This window comes from Phascolarctos cinereus, unplaced genomic scaffold (assembly GCF_003287225.1).
Source record: "Phascolarctos cinereus isolate Bilbo 61053 unplaced genomic scaffold, phaCin_HiC Scaffold_8;HRSCAF=390, whole genome shotgun sequence".
Taxonomy (NCBI): domain Eukaryota; kingdom Metazoa; phylum Chordata; class Mammalia; order Diprotodontia; family Phascolarctidae; genus Phascolarctos; species Phascolarctos cinereus.
Window position 1 is genome coordinate 45,062,478 of NW_027556291.1, and position 12,879 is coordinate 45,075,356.

A 12,879-nucleotide genomic window follows, 5' to 3' on the forward strand; every position below is an offset into this window, starting at 1 on the left:
GGACTTTGCTGCTGGGTTGGAGGGGGCACTGTCTCAAGCTTCAGAGTTTTTTTGTGCAGCTGTTTTCAGAGTTAGTTATGGAGATCTGTAAGTTTTCAGTTCTTCCAAGGTGGTATGATCTAGGGAGAGGTGTGTTTACTACTCTCCTGGCCTGTGCTCTGCTCTGTGGGTGACCACAAGCACTCTTTTCTGCTTTGGAACTATCACCAGGGTCCAGGCTGTCCTGCAGCCACAAGCTCTGGTGGGCTAGTGCTCCTCCTTACCCCAGGACTGCAACCCGGGACTGGGACCCAGATTCTTTTATGGGCAATGTAAGAGTCCAGCACCCAGTGCCAGCAAAGGGAACCTTGTAATCTCCTTCTGACTAGTTGTCAGACCTCCTTACTCTCTGTGGGCTGAGAGCTTCAGAAGCTGCTACTGCTCTGCTGCTGATTCAGTTGCCCCCAGGGCCTGCTGCTGGCTTGCTGGGGTGGGGCCTACACTGGTGCCCCTGTGCTGCAGAATCCCTGCTTTTTCTCTGCCGGCTTGGTTTCGCACCCCTCCTCCCCTTTTATATGAGCTGTTCCTTATGTCTGGAATGTTCTCCCAGCTCATCTCTGCCTCCTGGACCTCCTGGCTCTTTTCAAGGCCCAGTCAAATGCTACCTTCTTCTAGAGACTTTTGCTGACCCCTTCCCCCATTAGTATTCCCTCACATCTATTAGTATTTATTTTTAATATGTCCACATTTACTTACCAGTGAATATGTTGTATTTCTTTGGTAGAATGTAAGCTCCTTGAAGGCAGGTACCGTTTCATTCCTTAGTATCCCCAGTGTCTAGCACATAATGGATGCTTAATAAATGCTTGTTGTTTGAATGATTGATTCTGACTCCAAATCTGAGAGATTCCACTATGCCATGCTAAGTCATCACACTGGAGAAGTTAACCCCAAGTCACAGATTCTGGGATCAGCACATGCCCAGGTTTAATAAGGGAAAGAAGGTTTAGAAAGTGCTGGGGCTTAGGTGGAGGTGAGGCATGGGTAAAGGGCTGCCACTGGGAGGTTAATGGGAGCAGGACATAGAAGATGGAGACATCAAACACAAACCTTGGGCTTCAGAATTTCAAATTAGGCTTATGTTCATCTGTGCTGAAACTCATGGGGGCTGTGGGCAAAGGTACTATTTCCTGGTGGGCCTGGCAATCAGCCCTTAGAAGTACCTGAAAGAGGAACAACTCGGGCAGAGTGTGCACCCACTACTAGGCATGGTCCCACATGACTGATTTGGCAGGTTTTTTTTTACAATGAAGCGATCCTCTCATATAGAGAGGGAGGAGAGGAAGGAGGGGGGAGGGAGGGAGGAAGAGAGAGAAAGAGAGACTCAGTCATCTATCACCTTTGACATAGCCCCCACTACTGGGGAGCCAACCTGAAGCCTCAGGTTGCACATGGTATCTAGCAAGAGTCCAGAAAACATGTGTTAAAGGGAATGGCCTAATCATGGGGCCCACTAGAAGAGTTTAGGATGAAGGCTCAGTTCCATAATGATCCCCCAAAGGCCATAATCCAGCAGGTTGGGGAGCTATCCCCTGATTATCACCATTACTCTACAAACAAGAAATACAGTAAAGTCTTGCATTCATTACATTTTTAAGTGAATTACGTGACTTCAAAGATGTGCTCTGCTCTAGAAAATTTTAATGAGGTCCATGACCACTTAAAAGAGATCAAGCTAACAATCCACACAGAAACCATCCTGACAAATGGATGATATATCCCTTTGCTAAGACTGACATGCAGCTACTCAGTTGGTTGTTTGTACACTGGTACATACGATTTGCACAGGCACTGCAGATATAAACTGAGCACAGAATTGAATGGGAGGAGGAAAGCATGTGCTCACTGGATCTTATTTGGGAAAATGCATACTACTTTCAATGATCCATAGATGTTTCTTGACATAAACCCCCATCTTTTTGATACCCAAGATTGTCCTCGTGATGCTATGTAGCTATGAATGAATTAAAGAATGAAAAACCATTTAATTAAGAACTTGATATGGGCCAGTCACTATGCTAAATGCTGAGTATGCAAAAATAAAAGGCAAGGCAGTCCCTGGCCTCAAGGTACATACATTCTAAGATGGGGAGCTTTTGTCTGAAGAGTCTTAGGGGCGGTGAGTGGAGCAATGGTAGTATTGATTTGATTACTGTTTCTAGGACAAGAGATGGAAAGGGGGAACATGAAGGAGAAAGAGAACATCATGGTGTTCAAGGAATCAAGATGTCAGGTGACCCAAAGAAGGCACTGGAGAGACCTAAGGTGGGAGTAAATGGACTGAAGCATATTCCCAATGAAGTGGCATAATGGATTCCCCAAAAATGTATGATTGGAAAAGGAGATGGGCTAGCCACATAGGGAGAGTGAGGGATGACCTATGGATGGTTTGGGTTCTATTTTCTTATCTATGAAATATTAAAAGATCCAGAGGAAGACTTTGGTACACTGGATAGATCTTCTGTGGAAGATTTGTGGGAAGACCTGGATGAGGAACAGTGAGATGAAATGGCATAGGTGGTTTTCAGCTGGCACTGGTGGAGGGAGTACCTAAATTCAATGAGACAACAGACCCGTTGTGCTATCGCAATATTAATATTAGATGGAGAAGTAACCAATAAAATACCATGCCCCAAAACATTTATCAGGCTTCCTGGTTTGGTGCTCTTTGCCCCTTCTCTAAGCATGATTGGCTAGCTCCTCTCCAAACCTCCATTTTAAGGAAAGCACCCAGACTAGCCATGTTTCCAGTTCTTCTCAAGGCTCCACTCACAACTCTCTGGACTTTCTCTACTATGCTCCCACGTTCCTCCTTCCCTGCCCCCGTTCACCTTCCTTTTATGTGTTATCTTCTTCCATTGGAATGTAAACTCTTTGATGGCAGGGAATGTCATTCTTTCTGCTTATATTTGTATTTTCAGCATTTAGCACAGTGTCTGATACATAGTAAGTGATTAATAAATGCTTGTGGACTTCACTTGACGTGTTACAGTGCATGCTTTGAAGCTACTATTCCAACTGCCACTCACACTGACATATTGGATCTCTAGAGCATACCTACTAGGCTTACTCAGAACTCTAGAAGAGCCCCGAGGGGTTGGAGGTAGCCTTCTAATGCTATAGCTCATGAGCTGCCACTGGTGTGCTTCCTTCTATAATTTTTAACTGATATCAATTAATCGACTAGACTTAATTAGCTTTTCGAAAGGAATATTTACTAAGGTAGTATAGTAGGCACCAATAATCTTCCCCAAAGTCTGTGACACCCTCTCCCTCCAATGTATACAAAGTTCAGAGGAAAGTGGGCTTAAGCTTAGAGACCATGTAACTCACAACTTCTGGAAATCCTTTTTTTGGAGCCCTCAAGATGTCTCCTTTAAGTATGGTAGAACTTTTCTGCTGGGCTCTTTGTAGAGCATTGAATCTGTCTTTCCTTATTGTGACCACTCTGTCCTTGGCTTCTGATGCAGCACACCCTGTCCTGGCCTCAACCTCTCTTTCTAGCCTCATTGGATATTACTGTCCCCCTTGCACTCTTTGATTGAGTCAAATTGACCTTCCCTCTGTTCCTCACACAGGAGAATTTATCGCCCACCTTCATGCCTTCACACTGGTCATGCCCCATGCCTGGAATGTATTCTCTTCTTCCCTTCATCTCAGAGAGTCCCTCTTCTCCTTAAAGATGTAGCTCAGGCACCATATTCTGCATGAAATTTTCCTGATCTCCTCCAAGTGCTACTACTATCCCTCCCAAACTACTTCGTGTTTGACTACTTTGTATTAATTTGCATTTAACCATCTTCTATTTATGCTACATATTTATTTATATGTACTCATTGTCTCCCCCACTAGACAGTGAACTCATTGCGAGCAGGGATTATTTCATTCTTTATGACTGTATCCTCAGAGTCTAGCACGGTGCCTGGCACATAGTAGGTGCTTGATAAATGCTTGTTTATTGATTGATATGCCCAAGTTGTGTGATACTAGCCAACTTATACCTCCCTTCCAAGCCTCAGTTTCCTCCTTTGTACAACAAAGGGGTTAGACTAGATGGCGTCTAAGGTCTGTCCTAACCTGGTCATCTTATGAGGTAGGGTAACTCCCAGCACTCACAAGCTATGATTAATGAAGTTTTCCAGGACATCTTCTGGTCCCTGCCCACTCTCTACCCATTCTTTCCCCCTTAGATCCTTTCTTTTGCTCCTTTTTAACATTCTTGTTATGCAGCGTTCAGTAGTCCAGCTGCCTGTGTTGATGTTTTATCTCCTACTGGACACACTGTCCCTCACGAGGATTGAGAGGGTACCTAATCTCAACTTTGGCTCTTCTCCTGACATCTAGCATTGTGGACTGTAAGTGTTTAATAAATGTTTGCTGATGAATTAATGGTCAAGATTATCCTGCCACACAGTACAAGCTCTCCCCCCTGAAGACACATAAACGCAAATGACTTCCCACTTGAATAACATGCTCCCTTCTTCCATTTTAATTGATTTTGACATTATTTCTTTTGTTAATTTTCTTCTGTTCTAAATGCAAATTGATTCCACGGGAGCTGAAGTGATAAATTAGCATTCTACAGATCCAGGGATAGTCTCTCTCGGCATGTACGTATACTCCTCTCTTTCATTTCAGCCTAGAAAACTCGCAGGTTAGGTTGTAAGCTACCGTCACAAGATTTCTCAGATCATGCTTGGATTATTTCTAATAAAATCCTTTATCCTCAGCTCTCAATTAAAAACCATTTAAAGAGAAGCACATGGGAAGGTTTTAGCTATTTGCCCAGGGGGAAAACAAACTGTTGCTTCCCAGAAAAGGGCCTGGAAAATGTTGGCACACTGTGGTAGATACACTGTATGTAGATACTGTGTGTAGATACACACGAATGTCTGAACCTCTGGCAAGGGGTATTACCTGTACCTCCAAAGCTGCTCTTGTGTTTCCTCATAGAAGCATCAAAATTGACCTTTACCATAGCATCTCTCTGGGCCTCAGTTTCCTCATCTGTAAAATGGGAATGGACAGTGTGGTATGGTGACACAAACACTAGATTTAAAATCAGAATTTTGTTGTTCATTTGTGTCTGACCCTTTGTGACCCCATTTGGAATTTTCTTGGCAAGGATATTGGAATGGTTTGCTGTTTCCTTCTCCAGTAGATTCATTTTGTCAGGCAATCAGAGGTTAAGTGACTTGCCTAGGGTCACATAACTAAGAAGTGTCCAAGGCTGGATTTGAACTCAGGTTCTTATGACTCCAGGTCTAGTGCTCTATCTACTGAGCCACCTAACTGCCTCAAATCAGAATACTTAGGTTCAAACCCCAGCTCTGAAATGTGGAGGTCAGTCAATGGTCGTGGAATAGGTGCAGCTAGGTGTCCCAGTAGATAGCATGCCAGGCCTGGAGTCAGGAGCCCTGAGTTCAAATCTGGTCTCAGATAGTTACTACTTGTGTGACCCCGAGCAAATCACTTAAAAAAACCCAGCCCTCTGTTTGCCTCAGTTTCCACATCTGTAAAATGGGGATAATAATAGCACCTAACTTCCAAGGTTGTTGTGAGGATCAAATGAGATATTATTTGTAAAGTGCTTAGCATAGTACTTGGCACCTAGCAGGTGCTATATAAATGTTAGTTGTTATTATCATTATACACATTGTCAGACTTGGTTGATATGCTGATTAGTTTTGCCAAACTGCTTTTTTTTTCCTCATTTAAGAAACATTTTTGTTGCAAACCATGGCTTGCCAGATAGTTAAGGGAGGAAGGAAACACACAGGAATGAAAATGATATGAAAACAAAAACTATCAATAAAAGTTTGTGTCCTTTTTAAAACTCCATCTCTGTTACCTTACTCTGTGGCCTGGACAAGCCACTTCCTCTCTCTGGGCTTTAGTTTCTTTTTCTCTAATTTTGTCTGTCCTCCAGTGCCTGCCACAGTACTTTACAAATAGTAGGAGCTAAATAAATGTTTATTGAGTGAATGAAAAATGAATGAGCCAGGAGATGGAGATTCTATCTTCTTTACCACTAACTCTATGTCTGGGCAAGTCTTCCCTTCTCTGGGCACATTTTCTCCACAGATAAATGAGATAGAAGGTAGAATGTGGTCTAAGCAAAGGGTATAAGCAATCTGAGGAGGAAGTGGTCACTTTTATCCTCTTGGGTAAGGTTTTGTACCTCTTGTTTCAGTGAGGCTGGGAAGGTTGGTTAGAGTTATGTTACAGAAGGCCTCAAATGCCAGACTCAGGAATTAATTTTTAATAGATAATGGGGAGCAAGGTGTTCGAGTGGCCTACTGACATGATCAGAGTGGCGAGGTTACGAGACAGCTTGGGCAATTGTGTGAAGTCTGGCTCAGTGAAAGGAGAGATCAGAGGTTGGGAGGCTAGTTAGGAGGCTGTTACCATAGGATAGGCAAGGAAGGGTATAGTTGTGTTGCACTTGGATTTAGCAAGACATGGGTTTGCATCCTACCTCTATCCTGCTGACTGTGTGACCCTAGGCAAGTCACTTGACCCCTCTGAGTCTCCTTTGTAATATGGAGATGGCAGTTCCTATAAGAACCTGTTACACAAGGTTCGAATAAAATAACATTATGTGAAGTGCTTCATACACTTTGAAGTGGTAGACTAATCATCTATGGTGATGATGATGATGATGTGACATAGGGTTAACATATGTTTTTAAAACTTTGGGTTACAAATTTTCTCCCTTATTCCCTCCCCATCCACCCTCACTAAAAAGGCAAGCATCTCAATACAGGTTATAGATGTGTAGTCATGCAAAATACTTCCATAGTAGTCCTGTTGTGAAAAACTAACTATATTTTCCTTCATCCTATTCCGCCCCCCATTTATTCTATTCTTTCTTTTGACCCTGTCTCTCCTCAGAAGTACTTCCTTCTGATTATCCCTTTCCCATTCTGCCCTCCCCTCTATCAACCCCCTGCTCTCTTGTCCCCTTCCTCCCTTATTTTCCTGTAGGATAAGATAGATTTCCATACCCCATTGTGTATGTTATTCCCTCCTTAAGCCAAATCCTATGAGAATAAGATTCACTTATTCCCTCTCACCTTCTTCCCATTTCCTCTCCACTGTAAAAGCCTTTTCTTGTCTGTTTCATGTGAGATAATTTACCCCATTCTACTTCTCCCTTTCTCCTTCTCCCCAGTATAATCCTTCCTTACCCCTTAATTTTATTTTCCAGATATCACCCCTTCATCTTCAACTCACCCTGTGCCCTTTATCTATCTATGTATACATACATATAATTTTTTCCCCTCCCACTACCCTAATACTGACAAAGGACTCATGAGTTACAAATATCATCTTTCCCTGCAGGAATGTCAACAGTTCAACCTTAATAAGTCTCTTATGATTTCTCTTTCCTGTTTACCTCTTCCATGTTTCACTTGAGTCTTGTATTTGAAAGTCAGATTTTATATTCGGCTCTGGTCTTTTCCTCAGGAATGCTTGAAAGTCTCCTATTTCATTGAATGACAATTTTCAACCCTGAAGGATTATACTCAGTTTTGCTGGGTAGGTGATTCTTGGTTGTAGTCCTATGTCCTTTGCCCTCTGGAATATCACATACTCCATGCCCTCTGGACCCTTAATGTAGAAGCTGCTAAATCTTTGTGTTATCTTGAGTGTGCTTCCACAATGCTTGAATTGTTTCTTTCTGGCTGCTTGCAATATTTTCTCCTTCACCTGGGAATTCTGGAATTTGGCTACAATATTCCTAGAAGTTTTCCTTTGGGGATCTCTTTCAGGAGGTGATTGGTGGATTCTTTCCCTGGGACTCCTTTGACTGGGGCTTCAAGTACATATAGATGGCTGTCCCATAAAATATGGTCACCACTGTCAAGTGGGAACCACAGGTAGAGAAGGCTTTGAGCGTGGCCTCCATGGAACGGATCCTGAGCACAGCTGCCACAATGAGGATGTAGGAGATGAGGATAAAGGTGAAAGGCAAGGGCAGTGTAAAAGTACTTATGACCAGACCCAGGATCAGGCTCATGGGGGTGTCTGAGCAGACAAGCTTCAGCATGGCCTGGATCTCACAGCTGAAATGCTTAATGATGTTGTGCCCACAGTAATGAGCTAGAATAGCAATGATTGGCATTACAGATAAGAGGAAGGCACTGACCCAGGTGCCCACTGCCATCTGCAAGCAGACCTGGTTGCTCATGATGATGGTGTAGTGCACAGGGTTGGAGATGGTGATAAAGTGGTCATAGGCCATGACAGCAAGGAGGAGATGCTCAGTCATCCCCAGGAACAGGGATGTGGTCGTCTGGGCATGGCAGCTGGTGTAGGAGATGGTGGGGAAGTCTTTGAAACACTGGGCCAACACGTAGGGCTCCCAGCTGGTGGAATAGCAGATGTCAAGGAAGGACAGGTTGCTGAGGAAAAAGTACATGGGGGTATGAAGCTGAGAGTCCTTTTGGATCACAATGATGATGAGGCTGTTCCCCCAAAATGTGACTAGGTAGAGGCAGAAGAGCCCAGTGAAGAAGGCGGCCTGCACATGGGGCTTCTGGGAAAAGCCCGCCAGGATGAATTCTGTGACCTCAGAGTGGTTAGTTCTCTGTAGCTCATCCATTGGGCCCCCATCAGCTGCAAGAGAAAGAGACAAAACAGAGCATCTTCTCCACGGGAGCCAGGGGACAGGAAGGACTTTTCAGCAGCTTCTGGAATGAACATTCTCAGCTTTAAGTCAAAACTATGCTGGGTTCTTGCCAGAGGGTCAGGCCCACACTGCACATGTTGATGGAAGATGGAAAAAAGGTCTGGGGATTTGGAAAATCATTTTCCTATGAGCAAAGTTTTTTTTCCCCCTTTTTGATCTGGACCTATGCTTTCATCATTGTGGGGAACTGTGAGTGTGAAAATTCTCTCCAGCAATACAGATTGGCAACTGGATTGTAACTTATTTAGAGAGTTACCTGGGGCACTGAATGGTTAAGTATCTTCCCTGTGATCAAGTAGTTACATGGTCACTCTGCAGCCTACTATTTACTATGACATGCTGCCTCTCAGCAAAGGTTAACAAAGGATCATTTTATTCTGGAGAGAAGGAAATTGGCCACATTTACATGATGTCAATAATTTCTGGTCGATTTCATAAAAGATTCAGTGAAAGAGGTTGATTGTTGCTATAAAGAGCAAATAGCCAGATGATTGACCAAGCCTTTAATTGAATTGGGTGATGCTCTTGGCATCCAGCCTGTGTATGAGCTGCATCTCCCTGTGAAAATTAAATTCATAGAATCTCAAAGTTGGAAAGGAACTCAGAGTTCATTTAATTTAATCGGGCCCTGGACAGGAAGTTCCTCTTACAACATTCCCACTAAGTGGTCATCCTGCCTCTGCTTGAAGCCCCCTGATGAGGGGGAGCCTGCTCCCTCCCCAGGCAACCCCATTCCTCTTTGGGACACTGCTAATTGTTAGGAACTGTCCGACACTAAACTCAAGCAACCAGCTGCAGTACCAAATGAATGGTTTGGATTAACTTTTCACTTTTCAAGCAGCTGATCATATTTCACTTAGACATAACTTAAGAGAGGAAATTAGGTTGTGTCTGCATTGCTTAAAAAAAAACCCTCAGTCAATTCAATGAACAAAGGAGGCAAGTTTGAACTCTTTAACATTGAATTGGTGAAATTTTGCTCTTTACCTAGCTGTTCAGAATCAATTCTACAAACAGCTTCAATCTACAGAGGGCTGGTGTAGGAAGGATCTTCATTCTCCATATACAATCAAACAAGATTTGAAAGAAAAACCAAGAGAGTTTGGTTTGACATAAAAAGTTGTAGTATTGCTAAAAAAGCAAACAAAAGACAAAAACGAGCAAAGAATAATAGATCCATGACATATTAGAACTGGAAGGGATGTAGAATGTTTGGACATTCTAGGGATAGGAATTGGACCTAGGACTTCAATGGTATAGGGAAGTCCCTGGCGAGGAAAGGCCCTCTCCTAATGCAGGTTAACGTCTCTGCAAACTGAAGACTTGGAGAGTTTCTTAGAGAGAGCACTGATAGGCTGAGTGACATGCTGATGGTCACACATTCACTATGTGTCTGAAGTGGGACTTGAACCCAGGTTTTCTCAGTTTACCTTGCTGTCTCTCATCGGTAGGATTTGCATAGATCATAGAATGTTAGAATTGGGAGGAGCCTTAGAAATGAGGAGTCAGAGCTGGGAGAGACCATGGAGATAATTTAGTAGAATACATTCATTTAATAGAGAAAGAAACTGAGATCCAGCGAAGGGAAGTGACTTGTCCAAGGTCATACAGTTAACTCTTGGCAGGGTCGGCACTAGAACCAGAGAGCATTTTTTCCACTAAACCTTCCATTTCTCACTTGGAGTGAAATTTGAATAAAAGCTAAATAAAGAAACAGCTTTATATTTCTTTGACAAAATGTGTTTCATCAAGAAAGTGAAAATTACTCACTGTGGGGAGGCAGGAGGACATCAGCAGAGATATGTACTTCTTCTATAATAGAGAAATATTTCAATCAGCTGTGGCAGCATGATAGAAAGATTGTTGAATTGTAGTCAGAGAACCTGTCTGAATTCCAAATCTGCCACTTACTCTGTGTGTGACCTTGGAGAAATCATTTAACTTCTCTGGGCCTCAGTTTCCTAACCTGTAAAATGAGAGGGTTTTAGTGGTCCCTTCATGCTCTGAATCTCTGATCATATAATCACTCCTTCTATACTTCCAGGTCACAGAAGTCTCACACAGACTGTTCTGGTGGTCGTGGGTCCCATCTGGTGGGGTTTAATTCTGGAAAATCCTGAGGATTGGGCCGTTAGTTTATATACACTGACCTGTATGTATTCAGATATTCTTGTTGACTCATCAGTGGTAACTATATAATGGTAACTTCCGGGAAGGGCATTGTTCACTGCTGGCTTCCAGTGGAAGCCACCGCTGGAGGAAATGGCCAGGATAGCCACAGTATACAGATCAAATTAATTCATGGCATCCATTTTCGTCCATCTATGCAGGCACTATAATGAATTATAGAATAGTAGAGCTGGAAACTTCAGAGAGCATTGCATCTAATCTTCTCGTATGTTAGCCATAAGGAAACTGACAAGAGCAAGTGAAGAGACTTGCCCAATGTCATACAGCTTCTAAGTGGTGGGGCTGGGACTGAAACCCAGGTCTTTTGCTTCAGAGGCCTGTATTCCTTCCACTAAACCATGCTGTCTCTTCTTAATAGACCTGATTTCAGTGCTCAAAGTTCTGGTACCTTGCTACTGGAGGCAAAAGATCACCTCCATTAAGGGCATTTCCATTTGTATTTTATGATGAGATGGTAGGAAGCTTGGTGGCTGCCAGATTCGGGGGGGGGGTGATCTCTTGCCATACCCCAGATTCCACTTGCCTAAAAAAGCACTCCAGGCTCACAGAAGGTCGGGAAGTCTAGAGCAGGTCTGGGGCTTCCTAACTTTAACCTTGGAGAAATATTGCCACTTTTCTGGGACTTCAGGGACCATGTCCCTGCTTTGCAATTAAGAGGTGCCTAATAGAAAGCGGGGGGGATGGAGGAGGAGGAGGCGAGGTGGAGGCACTCGCTAGAGTGAGCTCATTAAAAGTTACAGGCGTTTCCCCCTGAACTTCATAATGAGAGCTTCAGACTCAGTTCCCACTAGCACTAATTCTGGTCAGGAAACATGAGACACCTTCTTATGCCTGAAAGAGGTGTAGAGAGAATGGGATATTTCCACGGTCCGCTCCTCTGGTCTCTCTTGGGTGGCAAGATCATGCTGTATAGAGCTTGGATGAAAAACCTGGGCATGTTTAACTTAAAGAAGTGGAGGCTGGGGGACATGAGAAATGCCTTCAATTATTTGAAGGATTGTCATTTGGAAGGGGGATTAGGGAGAGTGAGGAGAAGAGTGAGGGGGGAGGAAGGGAATAAGCATTTATGCAGCTGCTACTATGTGCCAGGCACTGTGTTAAGCCTTTTAAGTGGATTAAATTTGTTCTTCTTGATCCCGCTGGTAGAAGTGGCAGAAAGGCAAATTGAGGGCTGAAGTGAGAAAAAAAATGATTAGCATTTCCAGAGAGTTTTAAGGTTTACAAAGTACTTTATAAATATTACCTTGTTTAGCCTGAGGAGTAGACACTATTCTTAGCCTCATTTTACAGATGAAAAAACTGAGGCAGGTAGAGCTGAAGTGACTTGCCCAAGGTTCCACAGCTAGTAGGTATCTAAGGTCAGGTCCAAACTCAGCAGGCCTTCCTGACTCCACATCCGCTGCCCTGGAAGTAATAGTAACAACAACAACAACAGCTAGCATTTATATAGCGCTTTAAGTTTGCAAAGTGCCTTACACAGATCATCTCACTGGATCCTTGAAACAAGCCTGGGAGATAGGTGTTATTATCCCCATTTTCTAGGTGAGGAAACTGAGGCTGAGGAAGGTAAAATGACTTGCCCAGGGTCACACAGCCAGTAAGTGTCTGGGGCTGGATTTGAACTCAGGTCTTCTTGACTCCAAATCCAGTGCTCTATTCACTACACCACCTGGATTCTCCATTACTGGATGAAGGTCTCTGAACAGAGGTGAAGGATGCTACGTAGGGCCTTCCTGTCCAGATGTGGTTATACATGATGACCTGTGAGATTCTGTGATTCTTTAGCCTGGTAGAAGCCCCACAGGCCATTGGATTCTTTGATAACCCCCAAGTGAGTCCAGATGTGGCTGTTTTCTTTGACCTAGATACTGAAAAGTTCTAAGTGAGGTAGAACCTACCCCAGGACAGGGCAGTGTCTATGGCAGTGGCCTGCTATAAACTCACAGGGATTCTCA

At 43.5% G+C, this 12,879-nt stretch overlaps 1 protein-coding gene across 1 annotated transcript; it reads right to left on the reverse strand.

The window, feature by feature from the left end:
* Positions 1-7,810: 7,810 nt before the first annotated feature.
* LOC110196556 (olfactory receptor 13H1-like) lies at positions 7,811-8,647 on the reverse strand. Its single transcript, XM_020969866.2, has one exon. It carries the CDS (start codon positions 8,645-8,647, stop codon positions 7,811-7,813), a length of 837 nt encoding a protein of 278 aa, XP_020825525.2.
* Between the last annotated feature and the right edge of the window lie 4,232 nt (positions 8,648-12,879).

Excerpts from the sequence above, each read along its gene's own strand:
- LOC110196556 (XM_020969866.2), bottom strand. The coding sequence starts at position 8,647 with ATGGATGAGCTACAGAGAACTAACCACTCTGAGGTCACAGAATTCATC.